We start from the raw sequence: 21,795 nt of genomic DNA, 5'->3' as shown, positions 1-21,795 counted from the left end.
CAGACCGGGAGCAGTGTCTCAGGCAGGGAGGGCCCTTTTCATAGAATAGTAGAGTTGGAGGGGGCCTCTAAGGCCATCGAGTCCAACCCCCTGCTCAATGCAGGAATCCACCCTAAAGCATCCCTGACAGAGGGTTGTCCAGCTGCCTCTTGAAGGCCTTTGGTGTGGGAGAGCCCACAACCTCCCTAGGTAACTGATTCCATCTGGCTTCCTTTAACTTGAGCCCGTTATTCCGTGTCCTGCACTCTGGGAGGATCGAGAAGAGATCCTGGCCCTCCTCTGTGTGACAACCTTTTAAGTATTTGAAGAGTGCTATCCTGTATCCCCTCAATCTTCTCTTCTCCAGGCTAAACATGCCCAGTTCTTTCAGTCCCTCTTCATAGGGCTTTGTTTCCAGACCCCTGATCATCCTGGTTGCCCTCCTCTGAACACGCTCCAATCGGACACAGGTCCGGTTGCTGGGTCAGACCAAGGGCCCACCTGACGTTTGATCCTCAGTTTTTCAGGCATTTCACTGAAGTATCAACCCATGAAAATGCAAGATAAATTCCTGGAGGAGCAGAAGGCTGTCCACGGCTACGAGCCCTGATGGTTGTGCGTAAGCTCCAGTATCAGAGGCAGTAAGCCTGTGTGCCCCAGTTGCAGGGGAACATGGGTGTGAGGGTGCTGTTGCACCATGTCCTGCTTGGTTTGTCCCTGTGGGAACAGCGTGCTGCTGGACTAGATGGACCCTGGGTCTGATCCAGCATCAGGGCTCTTCTGATGTTCTTATGAAGTCGCAACCCGTGAACATCTGCCAGGGATGCTGTAGGGTGGATTCCTGCATGGAGCAGGGGGTTGGACTCGATGGCCTCGTAGGCCCCTTCCAACTCTGCTATTCTATGCTTCTATGATAACGTGCAAGAGGAGCGCCTGGTGCAGGATCAGGCTCTCTCGTTCAGGGGACCCCCACGGGGCCCCCCACCAGCAGGACGTGAGCGGAGGCCCTGTGCATGCTGGGACGGAGCGCTCTTTGCACCGACACGTCCCGGCCCTCCTCGCGCGGCATTGCACCACCGCAGCCGCCTCCCGTAGCGACGCAGCAGCCAAGGCAGGCAAGTAGGGCGGGCAGACTGCAGCAGAGCGCCACTGCGCATGCGTGCGTCGCCCCCTCCTTCGCTCCCGCACTAGCCTCACGCGCGCATGCGCCGGGTGCCAGAGCGGAGGGGTGGAAAGGGGAGGAGTGCGCATGCGCAGTCGGCCTCTCCGGGCGTCGCGGGAGCCATGCTGACTTTACCCCCAAAGCGAGACCTCGGCGGGGGAGGAGGAGCGGGGGGGGGGCTCGGTTGGCCCCCTCCCCCTCGGCCGGCTTCGCGGGGGTTTTCTCCACCTCCGCTTTGGCTCTTCTTTTTGGAGGGGGGGGAGAAGGAGGCCGCAGACTCGCCCCCTCCCCTACCGGAGCCGTCATCCGGGCTTTTTTCCTTTAAGGAACGTCGCGAGGTGGTCACGTGACGATGGTGAGCCAATCAGCGCGCGGTGACGTGGACGCTGCTCAGCCCTGGCTGAGGCGGCGGTTTGGCTGGATTAATTTTTTATTATTATTTTTTGTGGAGGGATGTTTTATTTCTTCTTATTTTTTTCCACTTCGGCGCCTAAACTCTCCGGGATTCGTTAAAATGGGATTCTTCGTGCCGGGGCCGTCGAGATGGCGCGCCCTCTTCTTCCCCTGCCTGCTGGCGGCCAATGGGGTGAGTGCCTTCCCGCCACGTGACCTTTCCAGAGGGCGACGGTGCGCAAGGGTTGGGGGAGAGGGAGCTGTCAGTCAAGGCTGTTGTCCCGCCTCGGGTCCTCTAACCCGCCCAATCGGAGGCGAGGACGGGCGGTGGCTGCTTAAAGGGCCAGCTGTCTTACATAAAGGGAGAAGTTGGCTGTCACGTGGCACCTGACAATGGGACCCCCATTTTTTTGTGGGGGGGAGGAGGGGCGTCCTCCGAAGAGGGGGGGAGAGTCGTCCCCCACTGTGCCTTGTGGCGCATTCCAGGCTTCTTTTAAAGCTACAATGATGCAGAAGCTGTTTTTGAAAATGCCTGCTAGGAACTGGGGTAAATCTTAACCTGCCAGTTGGGCTTCGTTTTGCCATAATTTGGGGGGGGGGGTCGGAGGGGGGGAGGGGATGGCTGAGTATATCTGTTTACATTGTTTAATTTCTTGGGGGTAAAGCTGGAATTGGGGTCTTTGGGGGGAGAAAAGGAGAGTAAATAGGGGGTGTTGTTGTTGTCTTGCAAGCAAAGCTGGTGGGCATTTGGGGCGGGGGGGCGATGCTTTTTGTGCCCCCCCCCATTGTGAGGCGTGTGGGAGTCTGCACCGAAGTCTGGGCTGCGCCTTGGGTCACTGTGTGTGTGTGTGTTCGTCCTTGAGCCTTAAATCATCACAATATGAATGCAAGTCCCTTTGCACAGCACCCTTCAAAGCAAGGATATTTGCAGAAACCTCTTCCAAAACCTGGCTGAGATGAGCAGAGGAGCTGATCTTTTGTTTAAAGGTGGCAGCAGTGGGGGTTTTGTGTAAGCGGGGGCTTTGTGTGTGACCTTCATGGGGCAATGATTGGAGCTTGGGGGTATCTTGAAATAAGCATGAAGGCGAAAAAGAAAAAGAAAGGTCCCTGGGTGGGTGAGAGTGTTTTGATCTTGTTCTTGTAAGAAATGAGACTTGTCTGGGGTGTTTCCCTTTTCCCCTTTCCAAGATGGATGCAGTGGGAAATGCTGTGTCATTGCTGCATGAGGGCAACCAGGCCTTGGAACAGAGGTGGAGGCTGAGGCTGGAGAGAGCACAAAGGCACCCAGAGGCAGGATCTGGCCCCCCTCCTTCCCCACCCGGCACCCCTTTAACCCTTCTGCCCAGTCGGTCCTCTGCTGAGAGGCTGCTTTTAAGGCAGGAGGTGGGCTGGCCGGATAGTGGCAAGAAGCCTGCCTGCAAAATGGCTGCGGTGGAGACCGAGTGAGCAACGCCGCGGGGTGCTTCGGGGCACTCGTAGACCGGCTTAAACCCTGTGTGGGGGGGTGTCTCCTCCTCCCCCTTTTCTGACTTTGCATGGTGCCCCTTTTGTCTACAGAAAATCTTCTTTCAGCAAAGCTGTGCCAGGATATGACTCATCTCAAAGGACGGTCCCCGTTTTCTAGAACAATCCAGCTGTGTTTCCTAAGGGGGCACACACACACACACACACACACACACGGATGGACGGATGGACAGACGGTCTCCTTCTGGTGGAGAATGCGGGCTGGCTGCTCTCCAGGGGATCCTTGGAGATTTGGGGGGGGGGGTGTTGCGTGTGCATGGCGTCTTCTGCCCTTTTGACTGCAGCCTTTTGTCCTTTGCTGTAGAGAGACCCCAACTGGAAGGAGAAGGAAGGGGTGAAAAGCCATCCCAGGACATACCCCCCTAAATTAACCCCGTAGTCGCCCCTGTTTCCACGCCCTCTGGAGAGGAAACCAGAAGCGACTCCTGTTTAAAGGGGTGGGGGGGAGGATCCCAACATGGCCACTGCCTGGCAACCAGGCAGACACAGTGAAATGCAAACCCTCACCCCACCATGGTTCCTGTTGTGTTGGGAAGCCGGACACGCAACTTTTATTCCATGGCCCAGCCGTGGATCAAAGTCCAAGGGAAGATGACACACCCCACACGTTTGTCAGGGGCAGGCAGGGGGTGGAGGTAAATGCCATCATGCCACCCAGGAAGGGGCCTGGTCTCATCCTTTCTGTTTGGGCGGGGAAGAGAGGCCAGACTTCTTGCTCAAGGAAACGACGGCTATGGGGAAAGTAGGGGGAAGGGGAAAGAGGAGGCAGCTCTGCAGGGGGTCTTGGGCTCTCCCAGTTTGGGGGATTGGGACCCTGCGTCCTGGGCAGATAATGGGGGTTCAGGGTATTCCAGTGCTCATCATCAGCAGAGATGCTTCATGTTTGGCCTTCCAAGACACTCCTGCCCCAGGGTTATGGAGGCCACAAAGTGTGGGTCAGTTGGGCGTTGGCGTGAGTGTCGAGGAGGCACTTGGGGGCAGAAGGAGAAGGGCTGTTCCTTGCGTTATGGCTGAAAGTAGGATGCTGCGGAGTAAACATGAACGCGTTGGTAGGAGGACGCGGGGCGGTGCACAGGTGATGCCTCCGAAATGTGTGGGCCGTGGCCTCAGTCACAGTTTTGGTTGGAGTTACTGGTTTGGTCTTGCCTGGGTTTGGGGTGATGGATCGGGGAGGGGGGAAGTTGGCTGTTGTGGACACTTGCTGGGCCGACACAGGTTGTGCAGGTGGAAAGTGTGTCGTCCGGACAGGCCCGGAGGCTTGTTTCCTGTCCCCACTTCTGGGGCGTGCGTGTGTTGCATTGTGGGGGCGCAGGTGTCACGGCACTGTGATGGCCACCTGTGGCCACCCAAGAGAAGGCCTTGCTTGTTGTTCTTGTGAGGCATTTAGTGGAGATGTGACCTTTTGAACATGTCTGGAATAAGGGCTTTTTAGGAAGAAAAGGAGAGGGGGGGGGGAAAGCTTTTTGTTTGTTGTGGTTACGGACCGCCTTGTCTTGTCTTGTCTGACAGGACTTCTTGGTGCCCTGAACTTCTTATTGCTTCTCACGTGCGAGCAGGTGACGCGTGTTGTGTTGGTGTGTTTTGTGTCCCTCCCCATGGGAGTTGTGGGGGCTAACAGAATGGGAGGCGTGTGTTTTTTTTTGGGGGGGGGGACTTGGCGTTTCCATCCCCTCCTTCAGTGGGGTTCACTGAGGGGGTTTCGTGGGGGGCGCGGCGGCGGCGGCCCTCAGGCGCGGGGAGCCTTTTGTACGCGTGAAGGCCGACATGTTTTGGCGGGAAGAGGGCTCTGAGAGGAATCTCCTCCGCTCCCCCCTCTTTTTCGCACGGCGTCTCCTCCTCGTCACAGCGGCCTGTTCTGTTACGTGGGAGGACGGGGGGTCGGAAGCGGCCTTCTCGGGGCCGCTCGGACGGGAGCGGCGCGGCTCATTGTTCGCCCGCTCCGCGCCCTGCTTTTTCCCCGCTGCCACAAAATGGCGCTTCCCTGCTCTCCTCCTCCCTTCTCCCCCGGCGAGCAGAGGGCCACAACAACCAACGGCTGCTTCCCAACCGCCGCCCCGCCCCCACGTGACCAGGCGGCCAATCGGGAGGCAACGAATGGCAGGGCCGTCCAATGCGTGAGCTGGCAGCCGGGAACGGCGGAGCAGGACAACACAACAGGAGGTGGAAGGGGGGCGAGTGAGTGATCGGAGCGGCGGCCAATCGCCAGGCGGCGTCTGTGTCTTCTCCGCCCAGTGGGCTCTGCCGAGCCGGCGAAGGGGCGTGTCTATGCGGGATGGTGATGTCAGTGCCTATTACGGCCAATCGGAGTGGAGATAGCGTCTATATAAGGGCGATCGGGGGCAGGCCGAGAGGCGCCATTTCGCTGGAGCGGAGGAAGGAATCTGGCCTGAGAGCGAAAGAGAGTCCGGATAGGGGTGGGCGGACTCAATCCAGAGCCATCCTCGCCCGGCGGATCCCAATCACCGGCCATCGTTGTTGCCATCGGCTCGGCGGATCCCCTCCCGGCTTCCGTAGCGGTGGCTGTCCCCCATCCAAGGAGCGCCGCCTGTAATCCCAGTACAATCCAGTGCCATCCGCGCCTCAGACCGCGACGACTCGCCTGGGGACCGGCGCCTCCGGACGCGGCAGGCTCCAAGGAGACCGGGAAGCCCTATATTGCCGGCGTCCCGGGGAGGCCGTACCTCCCGGGGGGGCTCTAACGAGGGGACCCCTCCCCACAAGCCTTAGTGTCCTGGAGCTGCAAAGGCCGCCATTTTATTAGTTTTTTTTTACTGTAATAATATTCAGCGGTGGTGGTGGGGGCTTAGCAGGAGGGAACGGGCCCCCCTTCTCCCTCCCCCCATGCAATAGCGCCCCCTCCCCGAATAAAGAGTCCGCCTTGAACCCGGCCGCCGCTTCCCCCTTCCCGCGGGAGGGGGGCCTGCCATGCGCCCCTGAGCCCCAGGGCGTTTTCTCCCCCCTGCGAGGCCGAGACACCCGAGCAAAGTGGGGGGGTTCCCCGAGGCCACGGAGGCGCCGGCGGCTGGAGCGGGACCGTCCCGGGAGAGAGCCGGGCCCCCGGGAAGAGCTGCTGCTGCTGCTGGTGTCGCTCCTGCAGGCATGTTGCAGAACGTGAACCCCAACGGCAAGTACGTAATCCGGAGCGCGCCGCCTGGAGAAGGGCGGGGGAGGCCGGCGGGAGGGGGCGCCTGGTCTGGTGGGGGGGCGGGGGGCGCCGCCGCCATGGCTGCTGCTGCTGCTGCTTGCGCCTCTGAATTGGGGGGGGGAGGGAGGGAGGGGAGGCTCTGCGCTGCGAGGTTATTGGGGCGCCTTGGGGAGGAAGGAGGGTATTGATCTTGGCGCGCGTGTCTGGATCACACCTGGAAGTGCTGTGTCACGTGTCCGGCGCCGGGTGAGGATTCCTCCCCAGCTCGGGTGTCGGAAGGCGTGTTTGACATCGCCATTGCTTAGCAACACTTCAGCCTGCCTGCCTCCCTCCCTCCCTCCTCGCGGGGACGTCCAGCCCCCGAGACAGAGACGCCTGGGAGCGTTTCGGGGCTACTCCTTAAAAAGAGCCCTCCTCTTCCTCTCTCTCCCCAGCCCCAAATATCACATCTTAACAGTGCGGCCAACGGGTCTTTTTCACATTTTAGGCTAGTTTTAAAAGAACTGGGAGCTGCAAACGTTGGGCGACCCTTACAGCTGGCCTATAGAAATCTTTTGGGTTTAGCCCCTCTGGTGCCTAGAGTGACTTTCACTTTCCCGTTTGGGGTTCCCAATGCACTGGGAGCAAACAGGGTTTGGTTGGGTGACGACCCCACCCCCCTCCCCCTCGCGCTCTAGCATTTATTTAACTACAAAGTGACTGGGGAGACCAGGTTCAAACACCCACTTGGCAGCGGAAGTCAGTGGGTGACTTTGGGCCAGTCGTTGACTTTGGGCCTAACCTACTTCGCAGGTGAGGATAAAATGGATGAGAAGGTGGATGAGGATATTGTGCACCACCTCTGGGGCTCCTTGGAGGAAAGACGGCATATAAATAAATATTAATGTATGTTCCCAGAGAGAGGCTAACCCAACCGGTGACTCAGGCTTGCTCTGGCAGTGGGGTTGTTCTGGATCTGCAGCTGTGGGTATTCTGAGCGGTGTTCCCTGCTTGTATGCTGGACTCCGAATTCGGCGTGTGTGTTGTTTGAAACCCCCTTTTCTGTAGCTTGAATGCACTTTTGCAAGGCACCCCCCACCCTGCTTTTCCTCTCCACCCCAGCACTCACCTAGGCTTAATCCCTGTAGTGCTCCGTGTCAATCAGCTGGATCCAGCGTGTGCAGGCCTGCACAGCTATTCATTGGGTAGCAACACGCCAACCTGTCATTTTCATCTGATAATGTGTTGTGGGACTGTGTTTGCTTTGAAGCCTCATCCACCCCCTTTACATCTCCCATTTTTTCACCCCCCCCCCCGCAAGCAGGAGGCGGAGCTAGCCTTATTCTGAGGGAAAGCCCAAATTGTGAATCCTTGGGTTGCTTTAGTGAGGAGGGAGCGCTTTGGAGAGTATCCCTTTTTCCTAGGTGGTCTTCCTGTGAGGCGATTGACTTTCTTGGATTATAGCTTCTTGATGAAAAGACTTGTTTGGGCATTAACCCGGGTAACGGACTTGTGGGGCAACAAGTGTACTGTTGCAATCAGGGAAATGCTGATATGTTGAGGTAGACAGGAGTGGGTGCAGTTGGCTCAGCGGTTCATTTTGCCTGCCTTCAGAAGTTTCCCCTGGGTCTCATCCGCTGCAGTTGTGTAGAGGCTTGTGGCTGCAACTGGGTATTTCTTTTCCCAGGGGGACTTGGAAGGGAGAACAGCACTTCCTGCACAGTGGGTGTGTGGTGGGAGCTGTTGCTTTAGGGTGGATGAGTGCCCAGTTGCCCTTCATGTTTCAACTGCTGGCTCACGCATGGGGCTGCGCAGGGTGGCTAGTGAGAGCTGGAAACAAGGTCCGTCCGGCCTCCTCTGTCATGGCCCATCTGTTCCTGTTTTGCAGGATCCTGGGGGAGGGCAATGTGGGTCTCGTGGGCCTGGCCGTGGAGTCCACGCCGGGGAAGCGGATCCGCAAGCCGTCGCTCCTCTATGAGGGCTTCGAGGGCCCCACCATGGCGTCTGTACCAGCCCTTCAGCTGACCGCATCCAACCCGCCCCCTCCAGAGGTCACCAACCCCAAGAAGCCAGGCAGGGTCACCAACCAGCTGCAGTACCTCCACAAAGTGGTGATGAAAGCCCTCTGGAAGCACCAGTTCGCCTGGCCCTTCCGCCAGCCTGTGGATGCCGTCAAGCTGGGCCTTCCGGTAACGACCCTCCCTTACCTTGTGGGTGGCCGGGAGCGGGGCGGCCGAAGGGGCTAGTGTATGTGTAATACCTTGGTTGCCGTGGTTATTGGATCACTTCCTGTCCATCCCATGACCCGAGTTCCCAGTTTTTATCTGTGTGCTGAGGAAGTCCTCTGGGCACTCCTGATAGGGTCCCCTCTGGGCAAGCCGTGCCCATCCCAGCTGCCAGGCAAGGCTTTTCCATACTGTGATGTGAGGAAAACATGACCCCCTCCTCCTCCTCCTCTTTTTTTGGTAATAAGAAGTTCCCCTCTTACTGTTTCATGGCCTCAGGGTGTTCCCTGACTGCTGCCTAGTTCTGGCTTGTTCCATTGTGTGGTAGCTGATGGCTTGGCGTTGCATTCCACAGTCTGCCAGTGATTGGTCCAGATCTAGTTGGATTTGCTCAGCCGATATGAGTAGCTCAGTTGTGTTTGTAACCCTGCAACCTGTAAGGCTCTTGGTCTGTCCAGGGCTTGCACCCAGAGCAGCTAGTTCTCCCTAATGCCACCTACAAAGGTATGGATGAGACTGTGCAGCCGCTTTTGCGCTATCACGCCGCCCCCCCAATCTAATCTCTTGTGCCCTGAATGCGTTTTGCAGATTCCCATCCATGACTTTGTAGAAGACATCAGCTGACCCCCAAATTAAAGGCCAGCACCTGTGGCACCTAAGGAGTTAAAGCCCAGAGGTAAAATCCATCTAGGTTCATGCTTGCCTAGCTTCTTTGTGTACGTTAGGGGTTCTGAGATGGTGTTTCAGAGGCAGGACCTAGAATGGCTGTCCTCTGGGGGAAGCGTCTTTGAGCTGTAGACTCTGTATGTCTCCAAGGAAAGAGACAAGAATCCCTTCCTGACTATAAACAAGTTGAGAATCACGTTTCCTTTCCTCCTTGCAAGCGCCTGGATTCTTGCAGGCTGCAAAGGCTCCCTGGGGCGCAGTATCAATGGCTTTCTGCCCCCTCCCCATGTTGTGGCAGGAGTGCCTAGATGTAGCCATTGAGCAGGACGCTGTTTGCCCCAGTGCTTTGCATCCGCGTGTGGGGTGGCCAGTGGGAGAGAGGGGGCGGGGCAGCTCGAAGAGCCTGCTGCGTGGCTCACGATCTGGCCTTGCTGGATTCTCTCTACCCCCAGGACTACCACAAAATCATCAAGGTGCCCATGGATATGGGCACCATCAAGCGGCGGTTGGAAAACAACTACTACTGGAGCTCAGCAGAGTGCATGCAAGACTTCAACACCATGTTCACCAATTGCTACATCTACAACAAGGTGTGTGCGGAATGGGGCTGGCGTTTTGTTCGATTGAGAGAGGCGGTTGTGTGTGTGTGTACTTTCGTAGTGATCCGGAAGGTATAAGTTCATACTGGGTGTTCACGCATGGGTGGGGAGGGAGAGGCAGGGCACAGAGGCTGGTGGATGGCTGGAAATTCTGGGGGAGCAGCTCCAAGAGGAAGGACTGCGAGGGATTAGGGGGTGCTGTGTAGCCAAGCAGAAAGCGGTCCTGAGGGACAGCAGGCGCTGAGGCGCGTTCTGTTCCCAACGACAGCACCTTCTCCTTCTACAGCCCACGGATGACATCGTGCTGATGGCTCAAACATTGGAGAAGATCTTCCTGCAGAAGGTAGCCCAGATGCCTCAAGAGGAGCAGGAGGTCGTGATCACTGTAGCCAAGAACAGCCACAAAAAGGGGGCGTCTCGGGCGGCAGGTGAGTGTGACGCAAGGTACCAAGGGTGGGAGAATAATAAGAGGTGCAGGTGGGTGCCTGGTGGCTTGGTTGGATCTATAAAACACACCGCCTTGGGAGTAGGCCGTGGATGTGGACAGTCTCTCCTCCTGTGGGCTCTTTTGGGGTCGTCCCTGCTAACAAGTGCCCCCTTTTTTGCTTCCCCAGCCCTCTTAGCAGCAGCCAACGCAGCTGCCCAGCAGGTTCCGGCCATCTCTTCGGTGTCCCACACTCAGCTCTTCCCCACAAGCACAGACATCCCCACCACAATCATCAGCATCCCCCACCCGTCGGTCATCTCCACGCCGCTCCTCAAGCCGCTACACTCCACCGCTTCCTCCCAGCCGGTGCTGGCAGTGCCTGCCCCCACACAACCTGTAGCCAAGGTGAGCTTGTGCAAGCGGATTGGTGGGCGATGCTTGGGGAGGGCCTGAAGCACAGGATTGGGAGGTGCCCAGTTGCCTGGGGGGCGTGCCTAGAAGCCCAGGAGACGGCCTGGAGTGGAAGCTTGCCCAGGTAGCCCTAGACCAGAGGGTTCCCTGCGCTCCTCTGCTTTTGGGAGGAAAGGTATAAGGCCCCGCTACCTTTTCCTGCTTGAACGCCCATAAGCCGTACCTTTGCCCCCTTCCACAGAAGAAAGGCGTGAAGCGGAAAGCAGACACCACCACCCCTACTCCCACGGCCATCATTGCCACCAGTGGTGGAGACTCCTCTCCTTCAGCTGCCCTGCTGGAGGTCAAGGCAGCAAAGATCCCTGCCCGGCGTGAGAGCGGGCGCCCCATCAAGCCGCCCCGCAAAGACCTCCCCGACTCGCAGCAGCACCAGACCTCCAAGAGGGGCAAGCTGTCAGAGCAGCTCAAGTACTGCAACGGCATCCTCAAGGAGCTCGTGTCCAAGAAGCACGCGGCCTACGCCTGGCCCTTCTACAAGCCGGTGGATGCCTCTGCTCTGGGTCTCCATGACTACCATGATATCATCAAGCATCCCATGGACCTCAGCACCATCAAGGTAGGTGTGGGGGCCTGGTTGGGAGAAGAGAGGCTTGCCTGCGGCAGTCGTAAGAACAGAAGATCACAAGCTGAATAGGAGCCAACAGTGCGATAGGGCTGCAAGAAAGGCAAATGCTATTTTGGGCTGCGTTAATAGAAGTATAGCTTCCAAATCACGGGAGGTACTGGTTCCTCTCTATTTGGCCCTGGTTAGGCCTCATCTAGAGTATTGCGTCCAGTTCTGGGCGCCACAATTCAAGAAGGACGCAGACAAGCTGGAGCGTGTTCAGAGGAGGGCAACCAGGATGATCAGGGGTCTGGAAACAAAGCCCTATGAAGAGAGACTGAAAGAAATGGGCATGTTTAGCCTGGAGAAGATAAGATTGAGGGGAGACATGATCGCACTCTTCAAATACTTAAAAGGTTGTCACACAGAGGAGGGCCAGGATCTCTTCTCGATCCTCCCAGAGTGCAGGACACGGAATAATGGGCTCAAGTTAAAGGAAGTCAGATTCCAGCTGGACATCAGGAAAAACTTCCTGACTGTTAGAGCAGTACGACAATGGAACCAGTGACCTAGGGAGGTGGTGGGCTCTCCCACCCTAGAGGCCTTCAAGAGGCAGCTGGACAACCCTCTGTCAGGGATGCTTTAGGGTGGATTCCTGCGTTGAGCAGGGGGTTGGACTCGATGGCCTTGTAGGCCCCTTCCAACTCTGCTGTTCTGTGATTCTATAAGAAGAGCCCTGGAGCTGCCCAGGTGATTCACTGAGAAGCTTAAGCTGCCAGTTCAGCCCTGAGTGTAGCAGATTCTCAGAAACTACTTTGTGAGGAGACGAACAGAGCGAGAGCGAGAAGTGAGTGGCAGGGACAGCTGGCCTGTGGGTCTGTCCAGGCAGCTGGGAATGAAGGGTTTGCTCTTGGCTCTACAGCCGAACAATGCCCCCAAGATGTTAAAGCCTCTGGACTTGGGTTTCTTCCAACCCTATCGACCAGATTAGGCAACCTGGTGTCCTGCAGATGTTTGGGATTACTCCCTGGCTCTTGATTATGCTGGCTGGGGCTTAGGAGAGTTTTAACCCAAAACATCTGCCTTGTGTTAGCCCAGAATACCTTGGGTTGCACGTGCACAGGTTTTGATGTAATTAATTCAAGTGAATTGATTAGGTTGAAGTTTATTATTGCTAGGGTTAATACCTTTTATTTTATATTGGTATTCCCCCCCCCTCCCAATGCCAAAATACCGCTGCTTCTGCACCAGCAGCACAGTAGATGCAGTGTGGGAGTGAGATGGTATTTCTTGCAGCAGCCATTTGATAGGGTGAGGAGGCGAAAGGTCATGTTGACATATGAGTAAGCATCGTGTAGCGTGTGAATGTGTGTGAGATCTCATGACCGTGAAGCGAAGTCTGGCTATGTGGGGGAAGAGGGAGGGTTTTGAGGAGGATGAACATATTTCATCCTCGGGGTGGGTGGGGGAGTCTACCTCATCCATGCCATCTAGTCCCACGATGTTTTAGTATAAGCTGCGCCTATTTTTAAATTGCTTTCTGCAAGCGCAAAGGCTAGAGAATTCTGAACTGAAGAATGGCCCCATTCAGAAGACACCTTAAACCTTGGCTTTAACCACAATGGTAAAGCCAGGCCGTGTTCAGAAGACACCTTAAGCCATGGCTTTAACCACGGTGAATAATGATTAAAGACATGGTTTAAGGTGTCTTCTGAACACGGCCTGGCTTTCTGGCTTTACCACCGTGGTTAAAGACATGGTTTAAAGTGTCTTCTGAACAGGCCCAATGTGTTTTCCCAAGACCAGCTCTCTCAAAACGTTGCTGCCTGAGACCCTAGTTGCATCCTGAGGTTTATGTACCTTCTTGCCTGTTGAAAACTCCAGCTTTTGGTAGCCCCCCTCGTCCTTTCCGCTCACCCTGTGGTTTCCCCTCTCTTCCTCGCCCTGTGTGGATTCAGCGCAAGATGGAGAACCGGGAGTACCGCGACGCACAGGAGTTTGCTTCCGACGTGCGACTGATGTTCTCCAATTGCTACAAGTACAACCCGCCAGATCACGATGTGGTAGCCATGGCTCGCAAGCTGCAGGTGAGTTGGCAGAGAGAGTGGCTGGCAAGCGACCCAGGACCTTTCCTCCCCCCCCTCCTCCCCCCAGTCCACAGCCCCGCCACCCCCCACCGTAGCAAGCCTAGAGTCTTTGCTGCCCTCTCACAGGATGTCTTCGAGTTCAGCTATGCCAAGATGCCAGATGAACCCATAGACATCAACCCCCCCTCCACGTCACTCCCACAGCCGGGGCTCCTGATGAAGTCCTCCACAGACGATTCTTCCAGCGACGACGACGACGATGACGACGAGGACGACGAGGACGAAGAAGAAGAGGGGGACGAGGACGCGAGCAGCAGCGAGAGCTCCTCCGACAGCGAGGAGAGCTCAGACTCGGAGGAGGAGCGAGCCAATCGCCTAGCTGAGCTCCAGGAACAGGTGAGGCGGCAGACCTGGCTCTGCCCTGTTGCTGTTGTCGTCGTCGCCTTGGACGGGCTCTCCAGGGCTCAGTGTGGGCAGTCACGGGTGCAGACTATCTAGTTATTTAAGAGTGTTTCTGTACTACTTTTCTGAAAACCGACAAGCTGGTGTACGACAATTCAGAAGACAAAAGCAACATACAACGTTGAAACAGTGAAATCCATCCTAGAGCCATCTCTTGTCACTTGAGGCTCAGGTGGTTTCGGTGGCACGGAGTGCCTTCTACCAACTCGGTTTGGTGGCCCAGCTATGCCCCTATCTGGACAGGGATAACCTAGCTTCAGTCATCCATGAATCCTAGAATAGCAGAGTTGGAAGGGGCCTACAAGGCCATTGAGTCCAACCCCCTGCTCAATGCAGGAATCCACCCTAAAGCTCTGGCTATTGGGCGGTATAGAAATTAAATAAATAATAAATAAATAAAGCATCCCTGACAGGTGGTTGTCCAGCTGCCTCTTGAATGCCTCTATAGGTTACCATGCTCTGGTAACCTCCAAATTAGATTACTGCAATGCCCTCAACGTGGGGCGGCCTTTGAAGACGGTTCGGAAGCTGCAGCTTGTGCAAAAGGCAGCGGCCAGATTGATAACTGGAACCAGAAGGTCTGAGCATATAACACCGATTCTGGCCCGCTTTCATTGGCTGCCTGTATGTTTCTGAGCCCAATTCAAGGTGCTGGTTTTAACCTATAAAGCCCTACATGGCTTGGGACCACAATACCTGATGGAACGCCTCTCCCGACATGAACCTACCCGTACACTGCGCTCAACATCTAAGGTCCTCCTCCGAGTGCCTACTCCAAGGGAAGCTCGGAGGATGGCAACAAGGGAGAGGGCCTTTTCAGTGGTGGCCCCCCAGTTATGGAATGATCTCCTTGACAAGGCTTGCCTGGCGCCAGCATTGTTATCCTTTCAGTGCCAGATTAAGACTTTTCTCTTCTCCCGGGCATTTAACAACATATGCTAAGTTGTTGTGTGTTTTTTAACGGACCCCAGAACTGTTGTTGTTAAATGGATACTGATGTTTTTATATTTTTTTGATGGGTTTAAATTTTGTATACTTTTTAAATGTCCACTGTTTTTAACTTTCGCAAGCCGCCCAGAGAGTTTCGGCTATGGGGCGGTATATACATTTAATAAATAAATTGTTAAAGACATTACTGTTTTAAAAGACTAGATGCAGCGGAGGGGTCTCAAAAGCGGCCCTGCCCCACTCCCGGTCCTCCGCTTGCAGTGTCAGGAGCGGCTGAAGTGGGCCTTGCGAGAAGCCCTCTCGTGACGCCTTGCACCCCCATCCCACCCTCTGCTTTCCTCTAGCTGCGGGCGGTGCACGAGCAGCTGGCGGCACTCTCCCAGGGACCAGTCTCCAAGCCCAAGAAGAAGCGTGACAAGAAAGAGAAGAAGAAAAAGAAGAAATCGGAGAAGCGCAAAGTCAAAGGGGGAGAGGAGGACGCCCGGGCTCACCAGGCCCAGCTCAAGAAGTCCAAGAAAGCAGCTGGCGGCAGTGGCGGCAGCGGTGGTGGTGGCGGCAGCAGCAAGTGAGTGGGGCTTGGTGTGGTTTGGGGGGGGAGGGGAGGGGAGGGGAGGGTGGGGGATTTTTTACAGCTGGGTGATGACTCTCTTTCCCCGGCGGATCGACCGTGGCGAATTCTTTTTTTGTGAATAAGCCAAGACAGTCTGACAGCTGCTGCTCCCTCCCGGCCCAGTAACCCCGCAGGAGAAGGGGGCAGCTGGCCCGTGCTTAACGCTTGTGCCCGCTTTGTTGCCCTGCCTCCCTAGGAACTCCAAGAAGGCCAGCGCCAAGCCCCTTCCCCCCCCGCCCCCCATGCTGTACGACTCGGAGGAAGAAGAGGAGAGCAAGCCCATGACCTACGACGAGAAGCGCCAGCTCAGCCTGGACATCAACAAGCTGCCGGGGGAGAAGCTGGGCCGGGTGGTGCACATCATCCAGTCGCGGGAGCCCTCCCTGCGCGATTCCAACCCGGAGGAGATCGAGATAGACTTTGAAACGCTCAAGCCTTCCACGCTGCGGGAGCTGGAGCGCTACGTGCTGTCGTGCCTACGCAAGAAACCTCGCAAGCCCTACAGTGAGAGTGAGTTGGGGGCGGGAGGAGGAGGAGGAGGAGGAGGAAAGGGGCGCTCTCAGACCCCACCGGCCTGGCCTGGCAGAAAGCCAAGGCCTGTGGGAATTGCTTCCTGCCGCCGTGTGCGTTAGAGCTGCCTTTTAGAGTGTGATTCCCACTGAGAAGCTCTGCTCAGGGCGAACGGCCGGGTCCATGAACGGAGTCTACAGAAGCCGCTTCCCAGTGGGAAGTGGTAGACAGACTTCTAGGAGAAGAAATCGTGGCTTGTAGTGGTGGCGGGTGGGTGCGATGGCCAACGTCTGACCGAAGAGGGTAGATTCTTCCTCCAACCTACCTAAAGCTGGTTTGGTTAGTGCAGAGCTTCCCAAACTTCTCATGTTGGTGACACATTTTTTAGACGTGCATCATTTCGCAACACAGTAACTCAGTTTTACTATCAAACCGGAGGTTAAACTAACCGCTTATAAGAGATTTTGTAATAACGAATTGTATGGGGACACAACCTATCTCATGAAAACCTTTCATTTATATTTTTTAAAATATATGATTTGCAAGATAACATAATTTCCAAGAGTTTTCACATTGAACCAATTTTGTCGAGCTGCGATCGAGCGGCGGTTGAGACGGTGTTCTATCAAAAAACGGGTCCCATGGAATTTCTTGAATGCGTCACTTCAGATGCAGCCATGTCACCGAAAGTGACACGGGATCAGCTGTTTTGACCCGATTATGCATCCTGCGCATGCGCAGTACCTGTATAATAATAATAATAATAATAATAATAAATGTATTTCTTACCCGCCTCTCCTTTTAGATCGAGGCGGGGAACAACATTAGAACAGGAATCAATACATCTTAAAAATTCATGATTTAACATTGATCTGGATAGGCCTGCTGGAAAAGGCTAGTCTTTAAAGCTGCCTTAAAATCACACATAGTGTTAATTTTACGAATCTCCTCCGGCAGGCCATTCCACAATCTGGGGGCGACAGAAGAAAAGGTCCTCTGGGAAACTGATGTCAGCCTAGTTTTAGCTGACTGAAGTAAGTTCACCCCAGAGGACCTGAGTGTGCGGGGCGGACTATATGGGAGAAGGCGATCCCGCAAGTAACCTGGACCCAAACCATTTAGGGCTTTAAAGGTAATGACCAACACTTTGTACTTTGCCCGGAAACTAATTGGCAGCCAGTGGAGTGATTTTAATGTTGGTGTAATGTGGTCACCCCTAGGTGTACCGGTGACCAACCTGGCTGCCATATTTTGAACTAGTTGAAGTTTCCGAACTAGGTACAATGGTAGCCCTATGTAGAGCGCATTGCAGAAGTCAAGCCTTGAGGTTACCAGCGCGTGCACTACTGTCTTTAGGTCTTCTGACTCTAAGAAGGGGCGCAGCTGGCGTATCAGCTGAAGCTGATAGTAGGCACTCCTGGCCGTCGCATCTATCTGGGCTGTCATTTGGAGTGATGGATCCAGGAGCACCCCCAAACTGCGAACACAGTCTTTCAGGGGGAGTGTAGCCCCATCCAGAACTGGCTGACACACCTCCAAACCTAGGTCAGAGCCCTTGACAGCAAGCACCTCTGTTTTGTCTGGATTCAGCTTCAGTTTGTTTTTCCTCATCCAGCCCATTACTGCCTCCAAGCATTCATTCAGAGGAGACACACTGTCCTTAGCTGATGCTGTTACTGAAGGCATAGAGAAATATATTTGGGTGTCATCAGCATACTGATAGCACCCCGCCCCATGCCTCCGGATGATCTCTCCCAGCGGTTTCATGTAGATGTTAAACAGCATTGGGGATAGGATGGCACCTTGTGGTACGCCATACAACAGCTCCTTTTTTGAGGAGCGACTATCCCCAAGCATCACCATCTGGAATCTACCTGAGAGGTAGGACCGGAACCACTGGAGCACAGTGCCCCCCGACACAGTGTATGATCCCTCGACCATGGCATGCATGCAAGGATACGCCGGAAGGGGAATATACTAGTGCACCATACTAATCGGCACCTTTGCTGCGTAAAAATGCGTGCAAGTTGGTCTTGCTTATTTCACAGAGACTCAGAAGTTTCTCGTTGCGTTCGCATGACGCACCTGCACACTGCAGCTGATATTCGTAATGTGTCGCGACACGCAGTTTGGAAACCTCTGGGTTAGTGAGTCGGGATTAATAAAAACGGAGGCTGCTTTTTTCTAATGTAATTGCTGTCACCTGGAGGCTTGTGGGAAGTGAATGTGAGAAACGTCCTGCTTTAGGGGAATGTGCTGGGTGTGAAGGATATGGTTCTCTGAGCTTCGCTGCCTCATGAATGGCCAGACCTCACGCCCAGCTTCATAGGTGGGGTGTATTTTACACCCAGCCAAGGAAAGGTGTGCTCTGCTTGCCGGTACAAGTCTGTGTACTTAAGTTTATGTGGATCGATCTTTGTAGTTTTGCTAGGCCGTGGTGGAAGGACAAGGAAAACGTAGGGGAGGGTGGGGAAGGTGGCCTTTTTTAGGGTGAAGGGCTGCATTCCCACGTGGAGTAGTGGTCGGGGGGGGTGCGCATGGCAGGGGGGGGCAGAGCTCCAAGAGTGGGCAGAGACACCCATTTTCTCTCTCTCCTTCATTCCCATCCATCCACTTATGTATGCAAGAAGCGGCACGGAAACAGCGATTCCGGCTGCATTGGGATTGCGGGGTAGGAGGGGGAAAAGGTTAAAGCCTCCGCACCCCGTCTGTCCTGATGGAAGGTAGTTGTCCTCACACCGCTGTTCAGCTGGGGAAATGCCGAGCACTGTAAGGCAGGCCCCAGATTGCCCACGTGTGGTGTAGAGCCTTGGGACGTTGCTCCCAACCACCGTTTTTCCGGCTTTGGAGGCTTCTGCCGGCCTTGGGCCCCCATACCTTCGGACGTATGTTCACGCCTTGTTGAAGGGAGTTGCAGGAGCAGTGCCGGGCCAGCCTGGGGAGCGCGCGTGGTGATGCTGGAGCGTGGGGAGGGCCCTGTGCTAGCCCTCAACAGATGTCCCTCCTTTGCAGCCCTGAAGAAGCCGGTGGGCAAGACGAAGGAGGAGCTGGCCCTGGAGAAGAAGCGAGAGCTGGAGAAGCGGTTGCAGGACGTCAGTGGGCAGCTGAATTCGGCCAAGAAGCCCCCCAAGAAGGGTAAGCCGGTCCTGGGCGGTCCTTACGGGCGTCCCGGCCCCCCACCAGTTTCTCCCTCTCTCTCTCTCTCCCCCCCCCCATGTCGGTTTTTTTTGTCTAACCGCCTCGCCTCTCCTTCTGCCCCCGCAGTCAGTGAGAAGCCGGAGTCCGCCCAGCAGGTGGCTGCCTCGCGCCTGAGTGCCAGCAGCTCCAGCTCCGACTCTAGCAGCTCCAGCTCCTCTTCGTCCTCCTCAGACACAAGCGACTCCGACTCCAGCTAAGCCGTCTGGTGGCAGCGAGACGACGGGCGGGAAGCATGTTCGGAAGAGGTTCTGCAGGACCAGAACGGGAGAACGGCACCGCCGCCACCGCCACGCTGGGCTCCCCCGGCAGTTGCGTCGGGGGGGGCGGGGGGCACCGCCGCCGCCGGCTTCCCTGTTCCATCCTTCGGACCGTGGGGCGAGAGCTGGCCCTGCCGTGTTTGTGCTGTGGCGTGGGGCCCGCGGACTTCACAGTTTGCTCCAGCAGTGGGGAGGGGGGGGGGGCAGTGTTTTACTGTTTTGGTTGAATCAACAACTTGTGGTTTTTATAAAGCGTTTAGCAAGTTTGGTTTTGTGACGCTCCTTCCCAGGAGGGGACAGGTAAGGGACTGCCGTGGGGCGCGTGTGCCCCAGATGCTCAGACTTGGCGCACTGAGCGGAGACGAGACTCTGATGGGGAAAGGTTGCCTCCTCCGACTCGCCCGTTGGTGCTCGAGGCTCTTTTATTTATTTTATTCCCCCCCCCCCCCCCCCCGTTGGTGGCTTTCCCTGGAATCCGGAGTGAGTGCAACTGTGTACGTAACCTGGGCAAAATTGAGACAGCATGTTCTTCGCCCCTCAAGGGAGGCTGTTCTGGGGGTGGCCCTCTTGAGTTATTATTTTTTTTTTTTTACGTTGACTGTATATTTTTTTTCTACCGTTCCTTTTAACTCCCCCGTGCCCTTTCCACCTTTTAGGGCCCTGTTTCATCTTATTGTATGTTAAGCCTTCTGGTTCTTTAACATGTAAATAAAAAAAAATATTATACACGGTGGTGTGGAATAACTGGGGAGGAGGGGTGAGGGGTGGGGAGAAGAGGTAGCTCTTGCCATTTAAGAACGTTCGCGTTGAAGCGTTCTGACCACCAGCCCCCTATTCCTAGTCTGTCCTCCCTCCTCCCCCCCCCCAAAAAAACACCCCAATGGCTGGTTGCTCTGCTTAGTCTACAGCCTTTCTCAACCTGGGGTGCTCCAGATGTGTTGGACTGCATCTCCCAGATTGCCCCAGCCAGCTGGCTGGGGCAATCTGGGAGATGCAGTCCAACACATCTGGAGCACCCCAGGTTGAGGAAGGCTGGCTTAGAAGGATCTGTTCGGACCACCCTTCCCTCCCTCTCAAAACGCCTACGCAGAGTGCTACTTTGGGAGCTCTGAGCAGCCTTGCTGGATTTGACCAAGGCCCCCCACTTTGCCCAGTGCCCTGCTTTACAACAGTGGGCTGTGAAATGCCACGTGGGCAGCCCCCATTCCAGGGCATCTTCTCCCTCACTGCCCACCCTACCTGGCAAAGGAGGAGCATCACTTCTGAACTTTAAAAGGCTCGATTTTAACTGCTCGTGGTTATAAGGTGTGATACCTAAACAAAGCAGCGTCATTTTTAAGAAAGGGCCTGCATCCCCAGTACAAAAGTGGCTCCAGAGTGCAGGACACGGAATAATGGGCTCAAGTGACAGGAAGCCAGATTCCAGCTGGACGTCAGGAAAAACTTCCTGGCTGTTAGAGCAGGACGACAATGGAATCTGTAACCTGGGGAGGTTGTGCGCTCTCCCACACGAGAGGCCTTCAAGAGGCAGCTGGACAACCATCTGTCAGGGATGCTTTAGGGTGGATTCCTGCACTGAGCAGGGGGTTGGACTCATAGCCTTGTAGGTCCCTTTGAACTATATTGTTCTATGGACATCAGGAAAAACTTCCTGACTGTTAGAGCAGTACGACAATGGAACCAATTACCTAGGGAGATTGTGGGCTCTCCCACCCTAGAGGCATTCAAGAGGCAGCTGGACAACCATTTTGTCAGGGATACTTTAGGGTGGATTCCTGCATTGAGCAGGGGGTTGGCCTTGATGGCCTTAGAGGACCCTTCCAATTCTAGGATTGTCTATGATTCTAGGATCTCCCGCTGTCCCCTGTTTTAAGTACAAATCCTAAAATGACTGTTTTGTACTTAAAGAAAACAAAAGTAAAATTCCTTTAAAAAAAAACAACTTTTTTTAAACTGGGGCTAGATTTTCTTCAACCTGCTTTGAGGAGAGATTTCTCCCCAATCTTTCTCCTATTTTTCAACACCACCCCCCACCCCCCTTTCAAACGTTTTTGGCCATGAAGGAAACTGAAAAGTTGAAGGGCTTATATAATTACCACTACGCCAAGTTTACTTATTTTTCCCCCTGTTACATTTGAGGCTTTTTCTTTTATTATGTTTGAGGGTTTTCTATTCAAAATGTGTGTGGGGTTTTTTTTTATTGCTTCACCTGAAGTGACATGAATTGAGGGGTCTGACCTGAGATCAGAAGGAAGGAAGAGAAGAATGAGTGGTGGGGTGTGATTGTCCTGCCCCACCTTTACCTGGCACCCCATTTTCTCTCCCCACCCCATTTTCCACTGAAAAGCTGAGGGGTTTTTATGCAGCCTTTGAGACACAAAACAGGATCCGCCCTGAGCAGGGGGTTGGACTTGATGGCCTTATAGGCCCCTTCCAACTCTGCTATTCTATGATTCTATGTGGCTTCTCTACTTCTGCCTGTCTCAGGTGAATTCTGTTTTCCCACCATTTTCAGACTGCAGACATTCTTTTTTACCCCCTTTTTCCGCCCCACTCGGGGGCTTCAACCACCCTCCACAATTTCACGATTCATGTACTGAAATCTTAGT

General features: G+C 55.1%; 2 protein-coding genes across 9 annotated transcripts in view; one reads left to right on the top strand and one right to left on the bottom strand.

Moving 5' to 3' along the window:
* The window catches only part of LOC134396452 (class II histocompatibility antigen, M beta 1 chain), a 274,896-nt gene that overhangs the window by 37,873 nt on the left and 215,228 nt on the right, over nt 1-21,795 (bottom strand). The window lies entirely within an intron of this gene.
* BRD2 (bromodomain containing 2) lies at nt 1,444-19,912 on the top strand. 8 transcript variants are annotated; one of them, XM_063122768.1, is made up of 12 exons: nt 1,444-1,727; nt 8,071-8,371; nt 9,526-9,663; nt 9,959-10,100; nt 10,287-10,504; nt 10,752-11,126; nt 13,073-13,201; nt 13,328-13,597; nt 14,956-15,176; nt 15,418-15,731; nt 18,744-18,866; nt 18,996-19,912. In XM_063122768.1, the coding sequence occupies exons 1-12, from the start codon at nt 1,723-1,725 to the stop codon at nt 19,124-19,126; spliced, it is 2,367 nt and encodes a 788-aa protein (XP_062978838.1). In that variant the 5' UTR covers nt 1,444-1,722; the 3' UTR covers nt 19,127-19,912. The 8 variants fall into 8 exon arrangements, with proteins under 8 accessions (XP_062978838.1, XP_062978840.1, XP_062978844.1 ...); XM_063122770.1 differs by lacking the exon at nt 1,444-1,727 and adding an exon at nt 1,864-2,081; XM_063122775.1 differs by lacking the exon at nt 1,444-1,727 and adding an exon at nt 5,950-6,182.

Source organism: Elgaria multicarinata, chromosome 3 (genome assembly GCF_023053635.1).
Source record: "Elgaria multicarinata webbii isolate HBS135686 ecotype San Diego chromosome 3, rElgMul1.1.pri, whole genome shotgun sequence".
Taxonomy (NCBI): domain Eukaryota; kingdom Metazoa; phylum Chordata; class Lepidosauria; order Squamata; family Anguidae; genus Elgaria; species Elgaria multicarinata.
This window is presented reverse-complemented; position numbering and strand designations above follow the sequence as displayed.

Excerpts from the sequence above, each read along its gene's own strand:
- BRD2 (XM_063122767.1), top strand. The coding sequence starts at position 6,158 with ATGTTGCAGAACGTGAACCCCAACGGCAA. Across the intron at positions 8,372-9,525 it reads CCGTCAAGCTGGGCCTTCCG|GACTACCACAAAATCATCAA; the intron begins GTAACGACCCTC and ends CTCTACCCCCAG. Across the intron at positions 13,598-14,955 it reads TAGCTGAGCTCCAGGAACAG|CTGCGGGCGGTGCACGAGCA; the intron begins GTGAGGCGGCAG and ends GCTTTCCTCTAG.